The sequence below is a fragment of the Peromyscus eremicus genome, chromosome 22 (genome assembly GCF_949786415.1).
Source record: "Peromyscus eremicus chromosome 22, PerEre_H2_v1, whole genome shotgun sequence".
Lineage (NCBI taxonomy): Eukaryota > Metazoa > Chordata > Mammalia > Rodentia > Cricetidae > Peromyscus > Peromyscus eremicus.
In genome coordinates this window covers 21,184,798-21,203,492 of record NC_081437.1, presented here as the reverse complement: position 1 = coordinate 21,203,492, position 18,695 = coordinate 21,184,798, and the positions used below count along the sequence as shown (strand labels likewise).

The 18,695-nt window shown below is 47.5% G+C and overlaps 1 protein-coding gene across 1 annotated transcript in view; it reads right to left on the bottom strand.

Moving 5' to 3' along the window:
- Nucleotides 1–18,695, bottom strand: part of Alk (ALK receptor tyrosine kinase) — a 513,542-nt gene that overhangs the window by 61,032 nt on the left and 433,815 nt on the right. Inside the window, exons 10-11 of the mRNA XM_059248178.1 lie at nucleotides 15,010–15,104; nucleotides 14,702–14,830 (exon numbers count right to left, since the gene is read on the bottom strand). Coding sequence (XP_059104161.1) covers nucleotides 14,702–14,830; nucleotides 15,010–15,104 — 224 coding nt within the window. The remainder of the gene's footprint in view (nucleotides 1–14,701; nucleotides 14,831–15,009; nucleotides 15,105–18,695) is intronic.

The following is an 18,695-nucleotide window of genomic DNA, read 5'->3' as shown; positions in this document are numbered from 1 at the left end:
TCGTTGTTGGTTTTTTTCCCCAGTGACCTTTTTCTCCTCCTGTGTGTGACTGAGTTTCCCTCGGGGAGCAGGGGGTAGCTGGGAACACAAAGCAGCAGCCATCACAGGCGCCATTAAGCGCCCGCAGATTGCTGGGTGTCAGAGCTGTTTAGGGTAATTCAGTCTTGAAAGCAGCTTTTATCTCAACAGCTCCGACTTGTGGGGAGGTCCCTCTCTAAGGAGAGTGGCTGGCCTCCCAGCAGCAGGGGATTCGGGCCTCTGGTCTCTGTCTCAGGATACTTAGGAGGCATCTCACCTGTCTTTGGGGGAACTTCCTATGGAGCAAGGAGGCCGCAAAAATCCAATGAGGTCTTATGTAAGAGGACACAGCTAACCAGGGCTGGCGTCACCACAAATGTCACACCTAGACCTTTCATCAGCAAAGAACAGGGGAGCCATGGCCAGAGAGCTTTATGTGAATGAACAGTGTTGTGCCCAGAGCCCCCCAAAGATCAAATCTGATGCAAAAACAAAGAGTCTATGTATTGTTACGAGTTAACTCAGGGCTCTCGGTCCATCTGACACAGCAGCAGAGCAGCAGAGTAGCAATGGGGCAGGGTTTTTAAAGCAAGGGGGCTTAGGGTCTACAGACTACATAGGAACAGACTCAGGATTGGCTTATGTGAGTGGCAATCATGTTAGTAATTTTCAGTTGGCTAGGGTTAGTTGGAGGTTACAGTTATCATTTTGGGGTAGGTCTGGACAAGTCCCAGGCTCTGTCCTTGAGCTGTCATGGAGGCTGGCTGGCCTAGCATATACTGACTGTGGGGGCTGGCTCAGTGGCCCAGGCTCTGTCCTTGACTCATACACATAGCTCTAAGTTGGTGAGGGGTCCCAGACAGTAAACAACTGGCTGAATCTTGAGCAGTCAGAGTACAGAAAGGGAGCTACTGTGAGGACTAGGTCTTTTGTTCATGGCCCTCCCAGAAACTGCTTGCTCAAGTCTTAGGAAACTGAAATTGAGGCCTGATCTCTGAGAGAAGACTGAGCGGCCTGTTATGGCGTCTGCCTGGTCCTTTCAAACAAGAATGTGGGGGTGGGAGGAGATGAAGAAGTGGGAGAGAGTCAGGGGCAGCTGCCCACAAGTATATGAACACATAGCATAGGTGCACATACAAGCATATATATGTGTTGCATGTACAAACAAATAATCCTCACTGAAACAAGGTAGAAAGACAGCATTGAAAATTCATCCAGAAACTGTTCTGAAAGGGCAGTCCTGCTCTCCCTCACTCAGCCTCAGGCTTACTCTATCCCCCCAGGCTTCCTGGTTAACTTTTCACATGATTCCATATCCCCTGAGATGAAAGCAGCAACCCTTTTTCCTTCCTTTTCTATTGACCTAAAAAACGGAAGCTTACTGGAGGATGGGGATGCTCCTCTGCCGGGTCTGGGTCTCAGAGGGTGAGGCATCCCAAAGCCAAGGGTAGAAGGGCAAACAGTAGGAGAAGATCAGGACCAAATGTTCAGCCCGAAGAGAGATGCTAGAGGGAAGCTAGAGGCCGGAAGAGAAGACATGTTTTTTCTCCCACTCCTGAGCTGCAGTGGCCATTTTAGGATCACGAGGAAAAGGCCAAGAGGGACATAGAGATGTGAGTCTTGAGATCACCAGGTACTGAACTAACAACAGTCATCACTTCCAGGGCCACTGAAAAAACACCAACAGTTATCTCTGATATTTTTATTGTATTTTTCTATTTCTTTCTTTGTTTTGGTTTTTCAGACAGGGTCGCTCTCTGCAGCCCTATCCTGGAACTTGCTTTGAGTGCTGGGATTAAAGGCGTGCACCACCACCTCCCTGTTTTTATTTTAATTTTTTAATGGGTCCTGGTTTAACCTTAACAGAGCATCCTAGATCAAGGCCTCCCACTCACTTGCAATGAAAACACTAACTGACCTGAGGGTCTCGCTACTAAGCTTCAAACAGGGTTCCTAAGTCTTCCTTAGATACTGGCCCACGGCTTTCTTGATGGAGAGACGGCCATCAGAGACACCCCACTGTCCTAAATCGCTCAGAGAGGCCCTTCCTTTAGTGCACCTTCTGCTGTGTCTTGGCACATGTCATGGTCAAGGCCTTTAGACCACAGGAGTACTGTGACGGGGTCACAGAGAACCTTGATTTGTTTGGGTGTATATGAGTGTAGGTACACTTGGCATCAGTATATACTGAGGTAGAGGTGGGGTCCTAGGAAGACCGACCCCCTTTCAGTCATGAGAAATAAAGTAGTTTCTAACAAGCATATGAGTGCACTATCAGAACTTGGCCAGGCAACCTGCCTCTATTGTTCTAAGCTAAAGCAGAAGCTGGGAGCTAAAAGTCCCTCTCTAGCCCACACCTAGCTGTAAAGCCTAGGATCCCAATATTAGTCCACAGAAGTATTTTCCTGATACACTTGAAGTCCTCTGAAGCTTTCTTACTCAGTATTTCATTGTTACAACACGTGTGCACCTAGCGCAGTCCCCTGCCACCCTTGCGTCTGTCCCCTACCTAGCTTCCTTTTCTCCTTATCGTGCCAGGGTAGGAAAAGATGAATTCTGTTCACTAGTGTAGTCTTGCTAGAGTTGGTTAAGTCTGTTCTGTTCACTGCCTTATGTCCAGAGCCTAAAATAGTGCTCGGCACACAGATAGAGGTGCATGGATCTTTGTTAGATGGAAACCAAAACCTAAACCAAACACCACAGAGAGAAGAAACCAGGTCACATGCCTGCTCCCAAGCCCGTTTGAGCATCTAAAAGGGAGAGGTCATGAACACTGAGGGGTCCTAGACTTTGCCTCTTAAGCTTCTGTGTAAGCATAGAACAATAGAGGTAGGTTAACTGGACATTTTTTGATAGCGTATCGATACGCTTGCTAGAAGCTACTTTATTCATTGGCCATGACTGAAAGGGGGTAGGTCTCCCTCGGACCACCCAGGATACAGTCATACCAAGGGTCTGTACACTCATATGCACCCAAACATATACACAACTAAAACGCCATCTTTGAGAAAACCCCACAGTACTACTCCTTAAGTGGTCGGTGGGGACACTCTACTCACCTGATGGTTGATGGAATGGATCAGTTGATAGGCTGAGTGGACTAGTCAGAAAGGTCAAAGCCACAAGGTTGGTTGAGGAGAAAGGAATAGTCCTCTTTCCTAGGTAGCTGTATTGAATAACTTGGAGGCTTTGTTATCAATCCTCAGGCAGGTTGGTAGCCAACCCAGAGAGCTCTGCCTTAGTATCTTCATTAAATTAACATTAATCCTGGAGTACGATCATTAAAACTGCTAGTCACTTACTAAAACAATAATAATCAGATGAACAGATTTTCTTTCACCTTCTTGTGAACTCACAGTCAATATTCACTCTTAAAAACAAATCAGGCCTTTCTGGACCAGTCACCTGAAATTTATTTGGAAAAAAAATTCATGGAGAAGATTCAGGAGTTTCCATGATATCTAAGATCTGGACAAGGTTTGGAAGACGACAGACCCTTTGTCAGTCAATATGGATGAGAAGGTTCATATGGGGCAGTCCTTCAGGACCCCTCACAAGGCATCTACCCCTCTCCCCACACAAGTAAATGTAATGCTTTTACTTGCAAATAGGCAATTGGTTGGGTGGGGGAATTGATTTAGTGGACTCTAAATGCACGATACTGTCCCCTCCACTTAAAAAAAATTTGGTTAGATTTTAGTGGCAAGAAACTAGAATTTTCTTGGAATTTAGTTAAAAAAATAAAATAGAAAAATACATGCACTACACGCACATAATACACACACACACACACACTATATATATATATATATATATATATATATATATATATATATATATGGGAGTGAATTTGCCCAATATTTCTGACTGTATATTTTGATAACAGAATTAACAGTAACACAACATTTCATATGAATATTTGGCTTTATATCCTTGATCGCCTGTTAGATATGATCTCATTTTCTTACTACAACGGTCAGCTCTGAGAAAGAACCTTGGTGTCTCGGCCTCTTTGCCTGTCCACTATCTTGGTGTTAGGTGGCACTCAGTAGGTGCTTTGTGAATAGATAAATGCCCATAGGATGCTATTAGACACTTTTGGGACTGAGCCCGGGACTTCAGTGGGCTCTGAGGGTCTCTTGGTGTGGCTTCTCTGATGCATGAAAGCCACTGTAAGTGGACCTGAGCTGGTCTCCATCTGAGACTCACACCCGTGTAACCCTTGGCCTCGAGGCTGAGACTTGTGAGCTGCTTCTACCAATAGAATATGCCCAGGTGATGGGAGTCTGTTTTCAAGATTCCAACTTCTGTCTTGCTAGCAGATTCTTTTTCTCTCTCTGTCTATCCTTCCCTGCCCACACCATACCTAGAAGGAAGCAGGCTGCCAAGGCGAGCCGAAACTGACGGTTACCTCTAGCCAGTTAGGAACTGGGGTTCTCAATCCCACATGGTGGCCTCTAGCCAGTTAGGAACTGGGGTTCTCAATCCCACATGGTGGTCTCTAGCCAGTTAGGAACCAGCGTTCTCAATTCCCACATCCTCCAGGAACTGTCAACAGTCTTGTGGGCTTGGATATGACTCCTTCTCCAGTCAAGCCTTCAGATGAGGTCAGCGCTGGTGGTAGGTGACCTGAGCTGAACCTGGCTTCCTACTCATAGGTCATTGATAAATAAACGTGCGCTGTTTCAGGTTCACAGACTTAAGGCAGCTTGCTTCAAACTACTGGATCCTCCCCACAAAGTCCCTGCCCACAACAAGGCTTCTGCTTCTGCCTGTCCCCCTTGGGGAGCCCCCGACTGGGCGGAGTTCTGTCTTTTCCTCTCTTTTCCCTGTGCCTAAGGCGGTTCTACCTGATGTCCCTTTCCCTTTTGGCAGGGGAGGGGCAAGCAGAGAAGCCGTCTTGGTGCTTCTCCTAGAGACTCAGTCTACCTCCTGGCTCAGATGAATTACAAAATATAATACTTCTCTGTAAAGGTCACTGAAGCTTTAGCGTAACAAGAGCGGTAAACAAAGGCTATGGAGACACAGGGCGGGGCTCCAGGCTGAGGCAGTGAGTGCGTCTGGGAGGAAAACGATGATTAAAGTGGACTTCCTAAACAAGTGCTTGCTGCGTGCACTGACGGAGGGCCTGTGTGTTCTGCGGGCCGTGAGCTAAATGACCTTAATCAAGGCATGCTGAGCCCAAAGCTCCTGGATCATTTATTGTCTCCCACTTATGGAACCTGTCACTGAAACAAATGGGGGAAAAAACAACGTGTTTTCTCAAGGCCAGCTGGGAGACAGGCCTGTGGTGGCTCCTGCTGGCTGCTTGGGGTGGCAGTGGTGGCCCAGGTATACCTTAGGTATTTGCTAGTATCTCCTAATTCCGCCACCCCAGAGCATCGGACTAGGGTTTCACTGGGACCTGTCAGGGTGGTGTGGGGGGTTCTACAGTGACAGTGTGGGTGTTCTATTTGCTTTCTCCTCCTCCTCTTCCTTCTCTTCCTTTTACACCTAAGGCCTCCTGTAGTCCAAGCTAGCCTCAAACTTACTCTCTAACCAAGGATGATCTTGAATTACCTCCTCAGCGTCTTCTGCCTTCTAAGTGCGGAGATCACAGGCAAGTGCCACTCTACCTGAGTTGAGGACCTGCTTTCTAGGAATTGGGTTTCTTTAAAAAAAAAAGATGATTGGTTCAGGATTTGCAATGCACCATCTGTGCAGAGGGAAGTCAATGCCGTACAGTGGTGGTGAGGAACTTGTCCTAATTCTCCATGGGAACAGTGGCCTGCTATGGGGCCTGTGTGGACCAGCTCTGGGGGGTGCAGTTTACAAGAGCAGGGTTTGCTGTGTTCCCAGCAACAGGCCTTGCCACAGTGTAGGTACCCAGTGTAGGCTTGTGTCATTGAAAACACAGGCTCTTCCAGGATTGGGTTTTGGGGGACGCTGTGTTGTCTTGGACACTGAATGTGGAACTGAATACCCCTGAATGAAAAAAGCAAACAGCCGAGGGACTGAGCCCTCTGCCTTGATGCTGGTCAGGAATCGGGTCATCGTGGATATTGCTCTGACAGGCATGGGTACACTGTAGAGAAGGCTTGGAAGCAAGCAGCCTGGATGCTGAACCCTGACTCTGTAGAGACGGTAGGGTCAGTTATTTGCCTTCTGAGCCCTCTCATTTTTTTTCTCAATCCTAGAATAGGAAAAATAAGAAAGCCTTACCAGCATACTATGTTAGACATACTTCAGAACGCTTGGCATGCATTAACTTATGTGGTCCTTATAGAAGACCTATGTTATAATAATATAGAAACTATTTTTCACGTATGTTTGGTGTACGTGTGTTTGTGCATTTGTGTTTGCACGTGTGTGGGCACCTGTGTGTCTAGGTGGGTGCACCTGCCCATTGGTCCACATGTGTGTGGAGACCTGAGGTTGACACAGGATGTCTTCTTCAATCTCTCCTTACTTTATATACTGAAGAAGGGTGAACTTGGAGCTTACTATGTTGGCAATATGGCTGGCCAGCTTGCTCTTGGACCCCATCTCTACCTCCTACCTGCTGGCATTACAGGTAGGCTGCCACACCTCCCAGTTTTAATGTGGATTCTGGGGGCCTGAACCTGTGCAGCAAGCTCTTTAGCTGCAGAGTCATCTTCCTAGACCTATAAAACACTGTTTTTGATACGAAGAAACAGAAAGAGACAGACAGGAGAAGGAAGTTGTCCAAAGTGATCAGCATTGCTAGGATTTAGATCCAAGTGTTCTGTGCTTAAAAACTGTTATTTGGGGTCTGGGGAACTGGTTCAGTTGATAAAGCACTTGTCTAGGAAGCATAAGGATGTGAATTCAGACCTTTAGAAATGATGCTCACCCAAGCCAGATGTGGTGGCACATGCCTGTAATATCAGTGATGCAGAGATAGGAGGTGGAGACAGGTGGATGTCTGTAAGTTCATGGGCCAGCTAGCTTGGCCCATATGGTGAAGTTCCAGGCCAATGAGAGACCTTCTCTCAAAAAAATGGTGGAAGGTGTCTTAGGACTGACACCTGAGGGTGTCTTCTGACCTCCTCATATGTTCATTGGGTAGTCGTGAACTCATGTTTACATGAACCAAGTGCTTGTACACACACACACACACACACACACACACACACACACACACACACACACAACTATGGTATATTTCTTCCTCAAGTAATATTCATCTTCAGAGGTCTTCAAGCATAACACGAGAGAGACATTGCATGACCTTAGTATGCCCTGGTCTGTGTACAATGGAAGCATGTGGGAATGGTGGTCTGTAATAGTGGGCACTTGCTGCACAAAATGAGGGTCAGAGTTCAGACCCTCAGAGTACCCCAAGAAGTTCTTTCTGGCAAGCAGGATGTCTCCACCCCAATCTCCAGCCCCATGCGATTACTGTCAGCCGGTCCCCTTCCTTGGCTACCAAGCAGACTCTGGTCATTAGAGTTGGCCACCACCTGGGGGGGTGTTGACCGACTTCCCAGCATGCAAAGCCACTTCCGCTAAAAGAAACTTGTTGATTTCAGTGATGAGAATGATGAATCACATATTATTTCCACATCACCTCTCTTCCTGGAGCACAGCCACCACGCTCGCTCTTAGGGAAAGGAGCCATACCCAAATGAAGAGTGACATGTTAATTCAGAGGGTGCTAAGCCTGTGCAGTGACTGGGAGCCCCTGAGCCTTATTAAAGCAGGTACTTCATGCATAACCACTGCTATAATTATTCTAAAGAGGGGATAATTTAAAACCAGAAAAAGTCCATACAGCAGAGGGTTCACCAGCAGGGAAGTAGGCCAGGGGAATGGCCAGTCTTTGAGTGAGTTGCAAGGGCTCTATCTATGACACCATGTTTTCTACTTAAAGAATTATTCCCCCAACTAAGTGGGAGTGCATCAGTGAAGGCTGGGGTGCACGGGAGGTATGCCAATGAGCTTCAGTGATCAGCTTTCGTGGGTACGTGTGTGTGTGTGTGTGTGTGTGTGTGTGTGTGTGTGTGTCCTGTTTGCCTAGTGTGCTGTCTTATGTTAGTGAAGAGGCAGGTATAGTCTGTTTGAGCAAACAAACAAACACAGCAAACTAACACAATAAACCAGGGGTTTTCTCAATAGTAAGATCCTTCTAGAAGACCTTTGTAGCTGAAGTTTTCTCCAGTCCTGCCCAGCCCCACAGTCCCCGTAGCCACTTAAAAAATAATCACTCAGAAGCTCATATTAATTAGAACTGTTTGGCCATTAGGTCAGGCCTACCACTGACTAGCTCTCACATTTAAACTAACCCATAATTCTTATTTACGTTTACCCACGTGGCTTGGCACCTTTTCTCAGTTCTGCCTTCACATCTTGCTTCCTCTGTGTCTGGCTGGTAACTCAGGAGCCTTCCTCTTCCCAGAATTCCCTCTCTGCTTATCCTGCCTATACTATACTTCCTGCCTGGCTACTGGCTAATCAGTGTTTTATTTATCAACCAAATCAGAGCAACACATTCACAGCATACAGAACAATACCCACAGCAGACCTTTCCAACAATGGGGCCCTCCTAAGGTTACTTTATGACAGCCTTGTTCTTCTAGGTGTTATATGGCTTAGAAAATGTTACTTTTTATGTGAAGCTTAAGAAATAGATCTTTAAGCCATTTACAGATGTGTAACTTAGGGCTAGTCACTTAATCTCTGTGGACCGGAGTCTGTAACGGGTTAATATAGCAGTAAGAGAGATAACTAGCCACGCAGCTTAGCCCAGCTCCTGGCTCCTGGCACCATCTAAAGAACAATGGTTATTACTGCTGCATGATGCTAGGCCTTTGCAGATGAAAGATGCCCTATGACTCTGCCCCACCTCACCACCTTCTCTAGCTTAGGATTCTTCATCTGCAGCTCTGGGTTTCTTCTAACCTTTGTTGCTAATGAGACGTTCCTGAAGGGCTTGTAAGAAATGTAGATTTTTGTTTTTGTTTTTTTGAGACAGAGTTTCTCTGTGTAACAGCTCTGGTTGTCCTGGAATTTGTTCTGTAGACCAGGCTGGCCTCAAACTCACAGAGATCCTCCTGCTTATGCCTCCTGAGTGCTGGGATTAAATGCGTGTGCCACCACCGCTTGGTGAAATGTGGATGGTTAACTTCCCATTTCAGATATCCCACAGGCGTGCAGGAGCCCAGGAATCTGTACATCCAATGGGCAGCACATAGGGGCAGCCCTTCCTAGACAGGGGACCCTGATGAAGACGAGGTGGGATGCTCCTAGAGTAGGGAATACCTGATAATGTCCATGGTCAGGTCTTTATGGGGAAGCGGCTACTGACAGTTTAGCCAACACTCTAATAAAGGTCTCCTGTCCTTGTCTCGTGACATTCTCATATCCTGGAACTCCCTGCCTCCCAAGCTAGAACCCAGTGAAGAGCTGTGGCTAAAAGTGAGAACTTGGCTTCCTCCCCATCCCTAGCCCGCCATGGAGTTGTCTACAATACCAACAAGGGGACAGAATGTGTTACATCTCCATTAAATCGTCTTTATTTAGAAATGGGGCTAAGCAGAAGGCAAAAGACGCTTCACCAATGGGTGTGCCCCTATAGTGAACCTGGCTGAGCCTACAGGGTCTGAGTACAGAAGACTCGAGGCACACAAAGACCCCCAGCAAATGTGAAGATGGGTTCTGAAAGAGGGGCTGGGCCCTGGGAAGACTTCCTTTGAACAATGTCGTCATCCCCAGAAGGGCGTGCTTGGAGCATAACGGCTCTAGTTACAAATTCTATTAACTCTGATAGTTGTTCTGAGCGAATGGATAATGCATTTAGCAGAAATAGATGCAATCAATTTATATGAAACCCATAGCACTTTCTCATTGGAACTGGCATCTGTTCTTAAATCATAGGGGCACGTGTGGAAATGGACAGTCTGTCACCATGACTTCTGGGCACATTAGCTGAGCCATGGGTTAATTGGAGAGAAGGGCCAAGGAAAGCTACGGCTCCCTTACTCCAGATTGCCTCAGCCCCTGGTCTGTGCGTGTGTGTGTGCGTGTGTGTGTGTGTGTGTGTGTGTGGTGTGCAAATGAATGTGCACGTGTTCATGTGTGTTTGTGTGTGTGTGTGTGTGTGTAGTGTGCAGATGAATGTGCACATATTCATGTGTGTTTGCATGTGTGAGTGTGTGTGCAGATGTATGTGCACCCGTATGCACCAGTGTGCATATCTATGTGTGCATATGCATGTGCACATGTGTGTGCATGAGTGTGGAAGCCAGAGGTCAAACTGTTTCTCAGGTGCCTTTCATCTCTTGAAACAGGGTCTCTGGTTTGTCTGGTGCTCACTGATTTGATTGGCTGGCTGCCTAACTGGCCCCAGTACCTCCACAGTGTTGGGGTTACAGGTGTGCCCAGCTTCATATAATATGGGTTCTGGGACTCAGATCCTCATGCTTTCATGGTAAGCACTTTGCGGAGTCAGCTCCTCCATCCCTCAGACCTGTTCCTGCCTGTGTTCACACCAGCCTCTCCCTTAAGAGCCATCCCGGCCAGTTTGCTGGCATGCAGAGGCAAGGCCCTGTGAGACTTAACCACCCTAGGATCATGGCTAGTGTGAATTGGCCAGGACATAGTGTGGGGGTTCTGACTCCTAGGCTTGAGTTCTTTTCAGGGCTATATAAATGTATATTTTATTTATATATATAATGTATAAATATATAGAATGTTTAATATATAATGCATAAATTTATTAAGTATATTTTATATGTAAAGATATAATTACATATATATATATCATCATCATCATGATGTGTGTGTGTGTGTGTGTGTGTGTGTGTGTGTGTGTGTGTATGTGTGTGTGTGTATGCCCAGGTGTGTATGCAGGTCAAAGGTTAACTTTCAGGCATTAGTTCTCTTCTTCCATCCTGGGTTCCAGGGACTAAACCAAGGTCACCAGGCTTGCACAGGAAGTGCTTTTACCAGCTGAGTCCTCTCACAGGCCTAGGGTTCTACAAATTTTTTCCCTCCCTCTTTGTTCAAGATGCATACTTGGAAATGGTAAACAAACCCAGGGCTAGATTTGGAAGAGGCAAGGTTGTGATCTTTTTTTTTTTGCCAAGATTCCAAAATTGTGGCATTGGGTTTCCCTTGGTCCCACCTATGCCGCATCTGAGCCTGTAATAGAGGGGTGCAGGGCCCTAGAGCTTTTGAATCCTCAACAGAACTTTTTAGAAAGGGAGAGTGGCAGCCCCTGATTGTACCTGCTCAGAGGCAGCGTCATCGGTGACCACCAGGGACCAAGACAGAGACTGAGGTGGAGATAGAGACAGGGAGGTGGAGAGAGTTCGGGCTGGAGGGAGAGGGAGCGAGAAGAGCCTGCCTGACTCTGTAGCCCTAATTGCATTAGCCCGACCGTTTGGTGAGCGTAATTGTATGTGCAAAACTGACAAACGTAATTTCCCGGGACTTAATCCTCGCCCCATTTTCTCCTCCAGCTTCTTCATCTGATTAACTAAAGTGACTCAGAGGCTTCCGAGAAGACCGTGTGCACCACCTGGTCAGGCTTCTCCTCTGCTCCTGGGCTGGAGGCTCCCCTGGCCATTCCCCCCCCCCCCCCCCCCCCCCCCCCCCCGCTGGAGTGAGCCTGAGAGGCTTGGGAGGGTGGGACACAAGGAGTTGGGGGGGGGGGGCACTGGGCGTAATCGTTTTCTCGAGGCCTGGCTTCACTTGGCTTTTGTGCTTCCAGTCGCTTCCGTACCGACCGCCTGGAGGAGAGCTGAAATGCCACCTACCACCCCTGTTCCAACTCAGTGCGAGCTGACAGCGCTGAACTTTGGAGAGAAAATCTTATTATCTTGTCGCCTTGATTCTTTGTCAGAGGGCCGGGAGCTGACTGTTTACAGCTCACGCAGGGGCTGCTATCTGGGACTGTTCCTTCCCACACAGCACTTCTCTCTGATTGGGGAATCTCGCTACCAGCCGTGGCAGAGCTGATGAAAAGACTATATAGACTTGGGGGTTCACATCCTGGTCCCCCTTCCAAGCAGCCATGTACTCACAGTCTTTTATTCCATCACGCTTCTCCGTTCAGTAGGTATAAAAGGAACTACCCTGGGGTCAGAATGAGATCAAGTTGGCCTTGGGAGAAAGCCTAGCTCACGGCAGGCACCATTTGATTTCCACTCCCTCTCCTCTCTTCTCCTTTATCACTGCTCCTCTTTGCTTCCGGTCCCCATTTCCTCTCCGTTCTCTCCCCTCTTCTGCCTTTCTCCTCTCAGGTCGACGCTCTGACCTTGGATCTAGCCAGACATTGCAGACATGCCTTGCTGGCCCACCAGCTGCTCTCCCGCCCTGCATCAGAAGCTTCAGAGCAGCCAGGGCTGTGTAGCTTCCCTCCCGGCTACGGTACACACAGTGATGGGGACAGGGACGTACCGGGACTGTGTGTATGCTGGGTGATGACCACTGAGTGGATGGACCCTGTCTTTGCCTTTCCAGGGACCCCCCTCCCCTCCCTCCTGCTCTGGTTAAGTCATTGTCTACCTGCCTTCTCCTCTTCCAGACTATGAGAATCCGAACACAGAATGGGGTGCAGAAGAAATGTGTAAGGTCAGCAGTTGGGTCTGGATGAAAGCTAGGTAAGTCCCTGGCTTAGGTAGGAGTCTCTCTCTGACCATAACGCCAAGTCCAGTGACTCAGGAGACATGCCTTCTTTCCAGAAATCTTGCCCCCCAAAGAGACTCCCTTTGTACCCCCAATACACATCTAGAGGGATCTGCACTGAGATGGGACTAGGGGACCTGAATGATGGTGGAGACAAATACGTCTTTTGATAGAACATGGGAGGGGAAGGTTGCGAGAGCTGAACCCCCTTTTCCCTCGCCTTAAGCAGTTCCTGATGTGACACTGGGCTCCTGGGAAACTAATGGCTTCAGATTCAGTGTCCTAGAGCATTCCCAGCGAACATTAAGGCTACTCTAGACATCTTTGGTTCAATACCCTCCTCTTCCCTCTGACCTGGAGCTGGTTGCCTATCTTGTTCTGAGGTAATGGTACTCACTAGGGCAGCCTGGTGTTTTAGCCAGAGTCTCCAGTAGCCCTCTGGGAGCTGTTTGCTTCTAATTCTGTTTGCAGATGATGGGGGAGTCATGGCCCTTTCCCAGCTCCCACGTGATTTAATTTGAGTGGCCCATGGGCCCTTTATTGATTATCCCTTTTGGGACAGTGGGAGTTACGTGGTAATGAACCCTGACTCAGGCAGGGTGGACCACTGCTCCCTAATGATGGTGATGCCAGGGTGGGGGTTGCCACCATGATCACTCAGCACAGGGAATGAAAAGGGAATTGTGGTTCCCCTTCCTGAATGGAGGACAGATTTGTAAGTTGCACAAGCTTATCACATGGTAGTACACAGAGGTGAGTCCCCTGGGGGTGGGTGGCAGAAAGGGACCTTAAACGGGTAAGTGGGAAGGGTTCTCATTCAGGCTAGATATTTTCTGTGAATCACGGCGCCTGGCAGGATATAGAGATCTCTAGGTTAGGCTCCCAGGTAGACTGTGCAAGGGTTGGAAAGATTTTGGGGAGCTTTAAGGGTGAAAGGAGACACACACCTCCTTCCTCAGCTTGGTAGCTGGCCAGATCAGGCAGGAACCAGTAAGGGGTGAGATCCAGTTTCAAACAGCTTTTGGCTTTTTTTTTTTTTTTCAAAAACGAAGCAAAACTAAAATTTAGCTAATGAGCAGAGAGCTAACCAATTTGGTGTCAAAGCTACAAGCCTCTAATTATTTTGTACTCTGCACGGAACCAGGATTCTATCTTGTAAATAGAAATTACAGATTTATCATCTATACGCTGTTATTCTAATCAAGATGTATGCGACAGGATATGGTGGACTGTGTGCAGTACCTGCTTCTCATGTGAGACGTGCCAGTACCCCGGTTCCAAAGCCCTCAGGGGCTCTTGGACACATGTGAGGGCGAGGGAGCTTAGAAACCAAGACCCATGGTGTGTGTGTTTGTGTGTGTATGTGTGTGTGTGTGTGTTTGTGTGCAGAGGCCAGAGGTTGATTCCACATGTCTTCTTTGACAACCCAAACTTCTTTGTTGATACAAGGCCTCTTACTTAATCTAGAGCTCACCCTTCAGCAAGACCGGCTGCCTCCTAAGCTCCAGAGACCCTGTTTCCTGTCTCTGTCTCCCCAATGCTAGGACTGTGGGTGTGTGCCACTATGATTGGCTCTTTACATGGGTACTGGAGATCTGAACCTGTTACTGGAGCTTGTATGTCAAGCACTTTACAGACTGAACCATCTCCCCACACCCCTAAAGGTGAAGCCCAAGGTGGCCTCAAATTCATTATCTTCCCGCCTTTACCTCTATAGCATTTGCCTGCTGGTGTGTGTCATAACAGCTGGCTATAGCTTGACATGCCCCCCACCCCCACTCCCCGCCATTGTGTGTTGGGGTTCCCAGGGGAAAAGTTGCCCTTTTGTATATTTCCAACAGTTATGTCTCATCACCTTTGCTCAGGTGACGAGAGACCCTCACAGCTTCTTCTTCGGGGCCCCATAACGAAGGTGGTGATGCCTCTCCTGGAGACCAACCATTTTCTTTCAACCCCAGTGCCCGACCCAGCCACAACACAGACCATTCTTCTGCCTTTGGCAGCAAGACATAATGCTATTCAAATGTGACAGCCGTGCCAGAGTAACCCTTACCTGTAGGATCGAAGATGGGAGTCGGTCCTGATATGTTTGCCCAGGATTTTGGCTCCTTGTTTGGATTTTTCTCAAACAGATTTCTGGATTTGGGTGCTGCATTCGAGGACATTTTATCCTCACCACTGACTGGAATAGAGAAGACCCAGTGAGCTGAATCAGGCAGTGTCAGTTTTAGGGAGGGAGAAGAGGTTGTATGGAGGAAGGTGGGAGAGGCAAGATGGCTAAGATTGGGGGTCTAGGGATGAGACTATGGATAGTCCCATGGGTCACTGGGTTAAGGGAACCAAGGACCAGGGTAAACTCACTAGTGAGGTAGCAGTCGAGGCTGATGGAAATGTTGTCAAATGCCACTGTTGCCCTGGATCCTGGACCCCACCACGTGACTATCTGCAACCAGAACCTGTATGATGTTAAGAAGAATGTGTGTTAGGAACCACTTGGGTAGGCCAAGTCCCAGGATTCAGTGTCAGCACATGTGTGCCGACCTATTGCATGGAAATTTAGTTTGATCCACCTGACCTCATCCCAAAGCATTGGTGAGAAGGCAGGGCTCAACCTTTCCTGACTTCCACTTCTTCATCACAGAGCATACCCCTTTCCAAGGGGGTGCTCTGTAGCTGGAGAGTTTTCTCTCAGAGTCCCGCCAAGCCCCGGCATTCTGACAGCCCACTTATAAAATAAACACACAGACGCTTATATTATTTAAACTGTTTGGCCTAATGGCTCAGGCTTCTAGCTATCTAGTTCTTACAACTTAAATTAATCCATTTCTATAAATCTATACCTTGCCATGTGGCTCGTGGCTTACCGGCATCTTTACATGCTGCTTGTCATGGCGGCGGCTGGCAGTGTCTCCTTCCGCATTCCCGTTCTCTCAATTCTCCTCTGTTAGTCCTGCCTATACTTCCTGCCTGGCCACTGGCCAATCAGTGTTTTATTTATTGACCAATCAGAGCAACACATTTGACATACAGACCATCCCACAGCAGTGCTCCATCACGACTATGGCAGATATGCAGCCTTTAAAGCCAGTTTCGAGTTCTGAGCTTGGGAAACCTGTGCTTTCTGGGCACGCATGGTGGGTAGAAATGGCTTGGTATTCTGCTCACGCTCACTCATGGGTAGAGTGAAGCCGCTATTTAAACATTAAAGTGCTTTTGTATGACACCAACTGATGGCGAACCCCTCAGTGTCTCTGTTGCTTCAGGCAACTGGGCTCCTTCCCTGGTTTGACCCCATTAACCAGCAATCAAAGGGTTAATGTCTTGCACAGCAGAGGTACTGAGCATCCTGGGTCTTGTCCAGTGTTGGTTACTGTTTTCCAAATGGTGGTTAAATATTAGATGATTGACTGTTTCCCCTGGGAGTGCGTGTACTCAAGCCACAGTGGGTCATGTAGTCTGGACAGTTACTCACTGAGGTTGTGTTTCTTTCCAGCCATTTCATGGCTTCGAGGGCCAGGTCCTCTGACTACAGTCAGGGAAAGCATGAGACTGAGATAAACGGAAAGATGCCATGGACTCATTTGTTTCCCGGTTTGTTTTCTTGGGAGATCTTCCTGGAAGGCTATCATCGGTCAACCACCCCCTTCTGTGATAAAGGGACTGCATTCTGAGGACCCTAAACACTCTTTCCCCAGGTTTCAGAAGGTTGATCCAGAATGACCTGATGAATAGAGTGCATCCTTTGTGTGGATGTTGAAATGGTAAGAGAGGGAAGGCATGGCTGTCAATCATTGAATGGATACAGCACATGTGGTTATATAGCCGCACATCAGGATGCTAATCGACAATAAAAAGAAGAATGGACCAGGAGACATGCTGTAAAATAGATGCCTCTCAAAAGCATTATGCAAAGTTAAAGAAGGCAGACAGTAAGTTAAAGACCTCGTATTGAGTGATTCTCTGTATAGGAATCATCTAGAATAGGCAAATCTGTAGAGACAGAGAGCGGATTAGTGGTTGCCTGGGGCTAGCAGTGGAACAATATTGACTGCTAACTAGCACGAAACCTCATTTTGGGGTGATGGAAATGTTCTAAAACTGGGTTGTAGAAGTCTTTGTAGAATTCTAGAAACTTGCTCAGAGTCATTGACTTGCACACTTAAAAATGGGTAAATGTTATGGCATGTAAATTATAGCTTGCCAAAGCTGTTGGGGAATAAGGAGGGAAATGAGAGAGAGAGAGAGAGAGAGAGAGAGAGAGAGAGAGAGAGAGAGAGAGAGAGAGAGAGAGAGAGAGAAAGAGAGAGAGAGAAAGAGAGAGAGAGAGAGAGAGAGAGAGAGAGAGAGAGAGAGAGAGAGAGAGAGAGAGAGAGGAATGAGAGACAGACAGACAGGAGAAAGATCTATCTATCTATCTATCTATCTATCTATCTATCTATCTATTTATTTATCTATCTTTCTATCTTTCTTATATAGAGAGAGTGTGCAGGCTGATAATGTGGGCCAGGGCAGGTAGTGGACAAGGAAAAATACTCTTTGAGGAGGTGAAAGAGGCACACAGGAAGAAATGTGAGGGGGAAAGGCCTTTTGTTTCCCTGGACCTCAGCTCAGGAAAGAAGTGAAGCTTCCCTGCATGTTCAACCTGGGCCACATGCAGTCATGACCCAACATAAAATCAGAAGCTTATTTACAACAGTATGAGGCTCTTTTCATGCAATTATGCAATTATTATTATTTTTCTTAACTTGACCGAACTTTTCTTTAGTGTGAACTTTGTAGATGACAGTGCCCTGTTTCGATGTGACAAAGCTGGGCATGCCTAGGTCATGAGTTGCAGCCGGGTGGTAGCTCCCATCATGACTGAGCATGTAACCCTGATCAACACTTAGAAGGGATAGATGATGGCTTAGTTCTTTCTGGCCAGAGGACAGTTACTGTCCTTGCAATCAGATGTGAACTTTTATCTAAAGAGTGTGTTTGTGACCAATTATTCTCAACTGCTCCACTCCCCACATCTGCCTGTTCCTCCATCTGTCTTGTGGAATCTGGTCACATACAGCCCTTTCAGTCTAAAGGTCACAATTAGAGGGCCCAAATGCTTTGATTCTAAAGAAGAAATGTCTGTTCAAGGCCATTCTCAACTACACAGTGAGTTTGAGGCTGGCCTAGGCTATCTGAGTCCCTGTCTTAAACAAAACAAAACATCCCAAGCCAAACAAAAATTAACAACAACAACAACAAAACAATAATAATTTGATTATTATGAAGCTACTCGAAAGTGTGACTAGAAAGAGTCATGTTCTTTGGTTGGGAATGTGAGATAGCCTGCACTGTAGTGGGCATCGATCCCATAACAACCCACATTCTCATTCTCCTCTCTGGGTCATCCTCTCTGGGTTATCCATCACCCATAGGCTGAGGGGCCAGGGCACATCAATGCTAAGCTGCATCATCAGCACACCTCCTTAAAGAATTTCAGGTGCAAGGGTATAGATGACTTGTGTGCCTCTAGAGCAGGGGGAGGGACAAGTTCCACCGTTCTCTCCATGGACCCTGGTGGAAACCTCTGGTCTCCTTGCTTGCTCTGCTTTTCCTGCTTTCATTTGCTAGGACTGGGAGATTAGAGCTACCAAGTACCCTACCAGCCACCAGGCCTCTTAGCACGGATGGGATGATGCGAGCTGGGGCTGGAACGGTTTCTAAATCCAAGCGTCTCTATAGCATCCTGCAAGATGATGGCAGTCGAAGTTGCTGTTTCAAAACATTTAGCTGACAGTGGGAAGTGCCCGGATTTTACATCAGGGGCACCCAGGACGGGCAGGGAAGACTCAATGAGATGGCACCATGAACACAAATGATGCTGCTTCTGTCAACTCTAGGGCCAGAGACTCAGGTAAGGGACAGGTGGGACATGTAGAGATGAAGGTCAGAGGTGAAGGCAATGTGGGAATGGGTCTAGGGTAGCAGGGGATGAGGCATAGAATGTAAACAGAGCTAATCCTAGGAGATCATCTTCTGTGAGGGAACTGGCCAAGAGACGAAGTGGG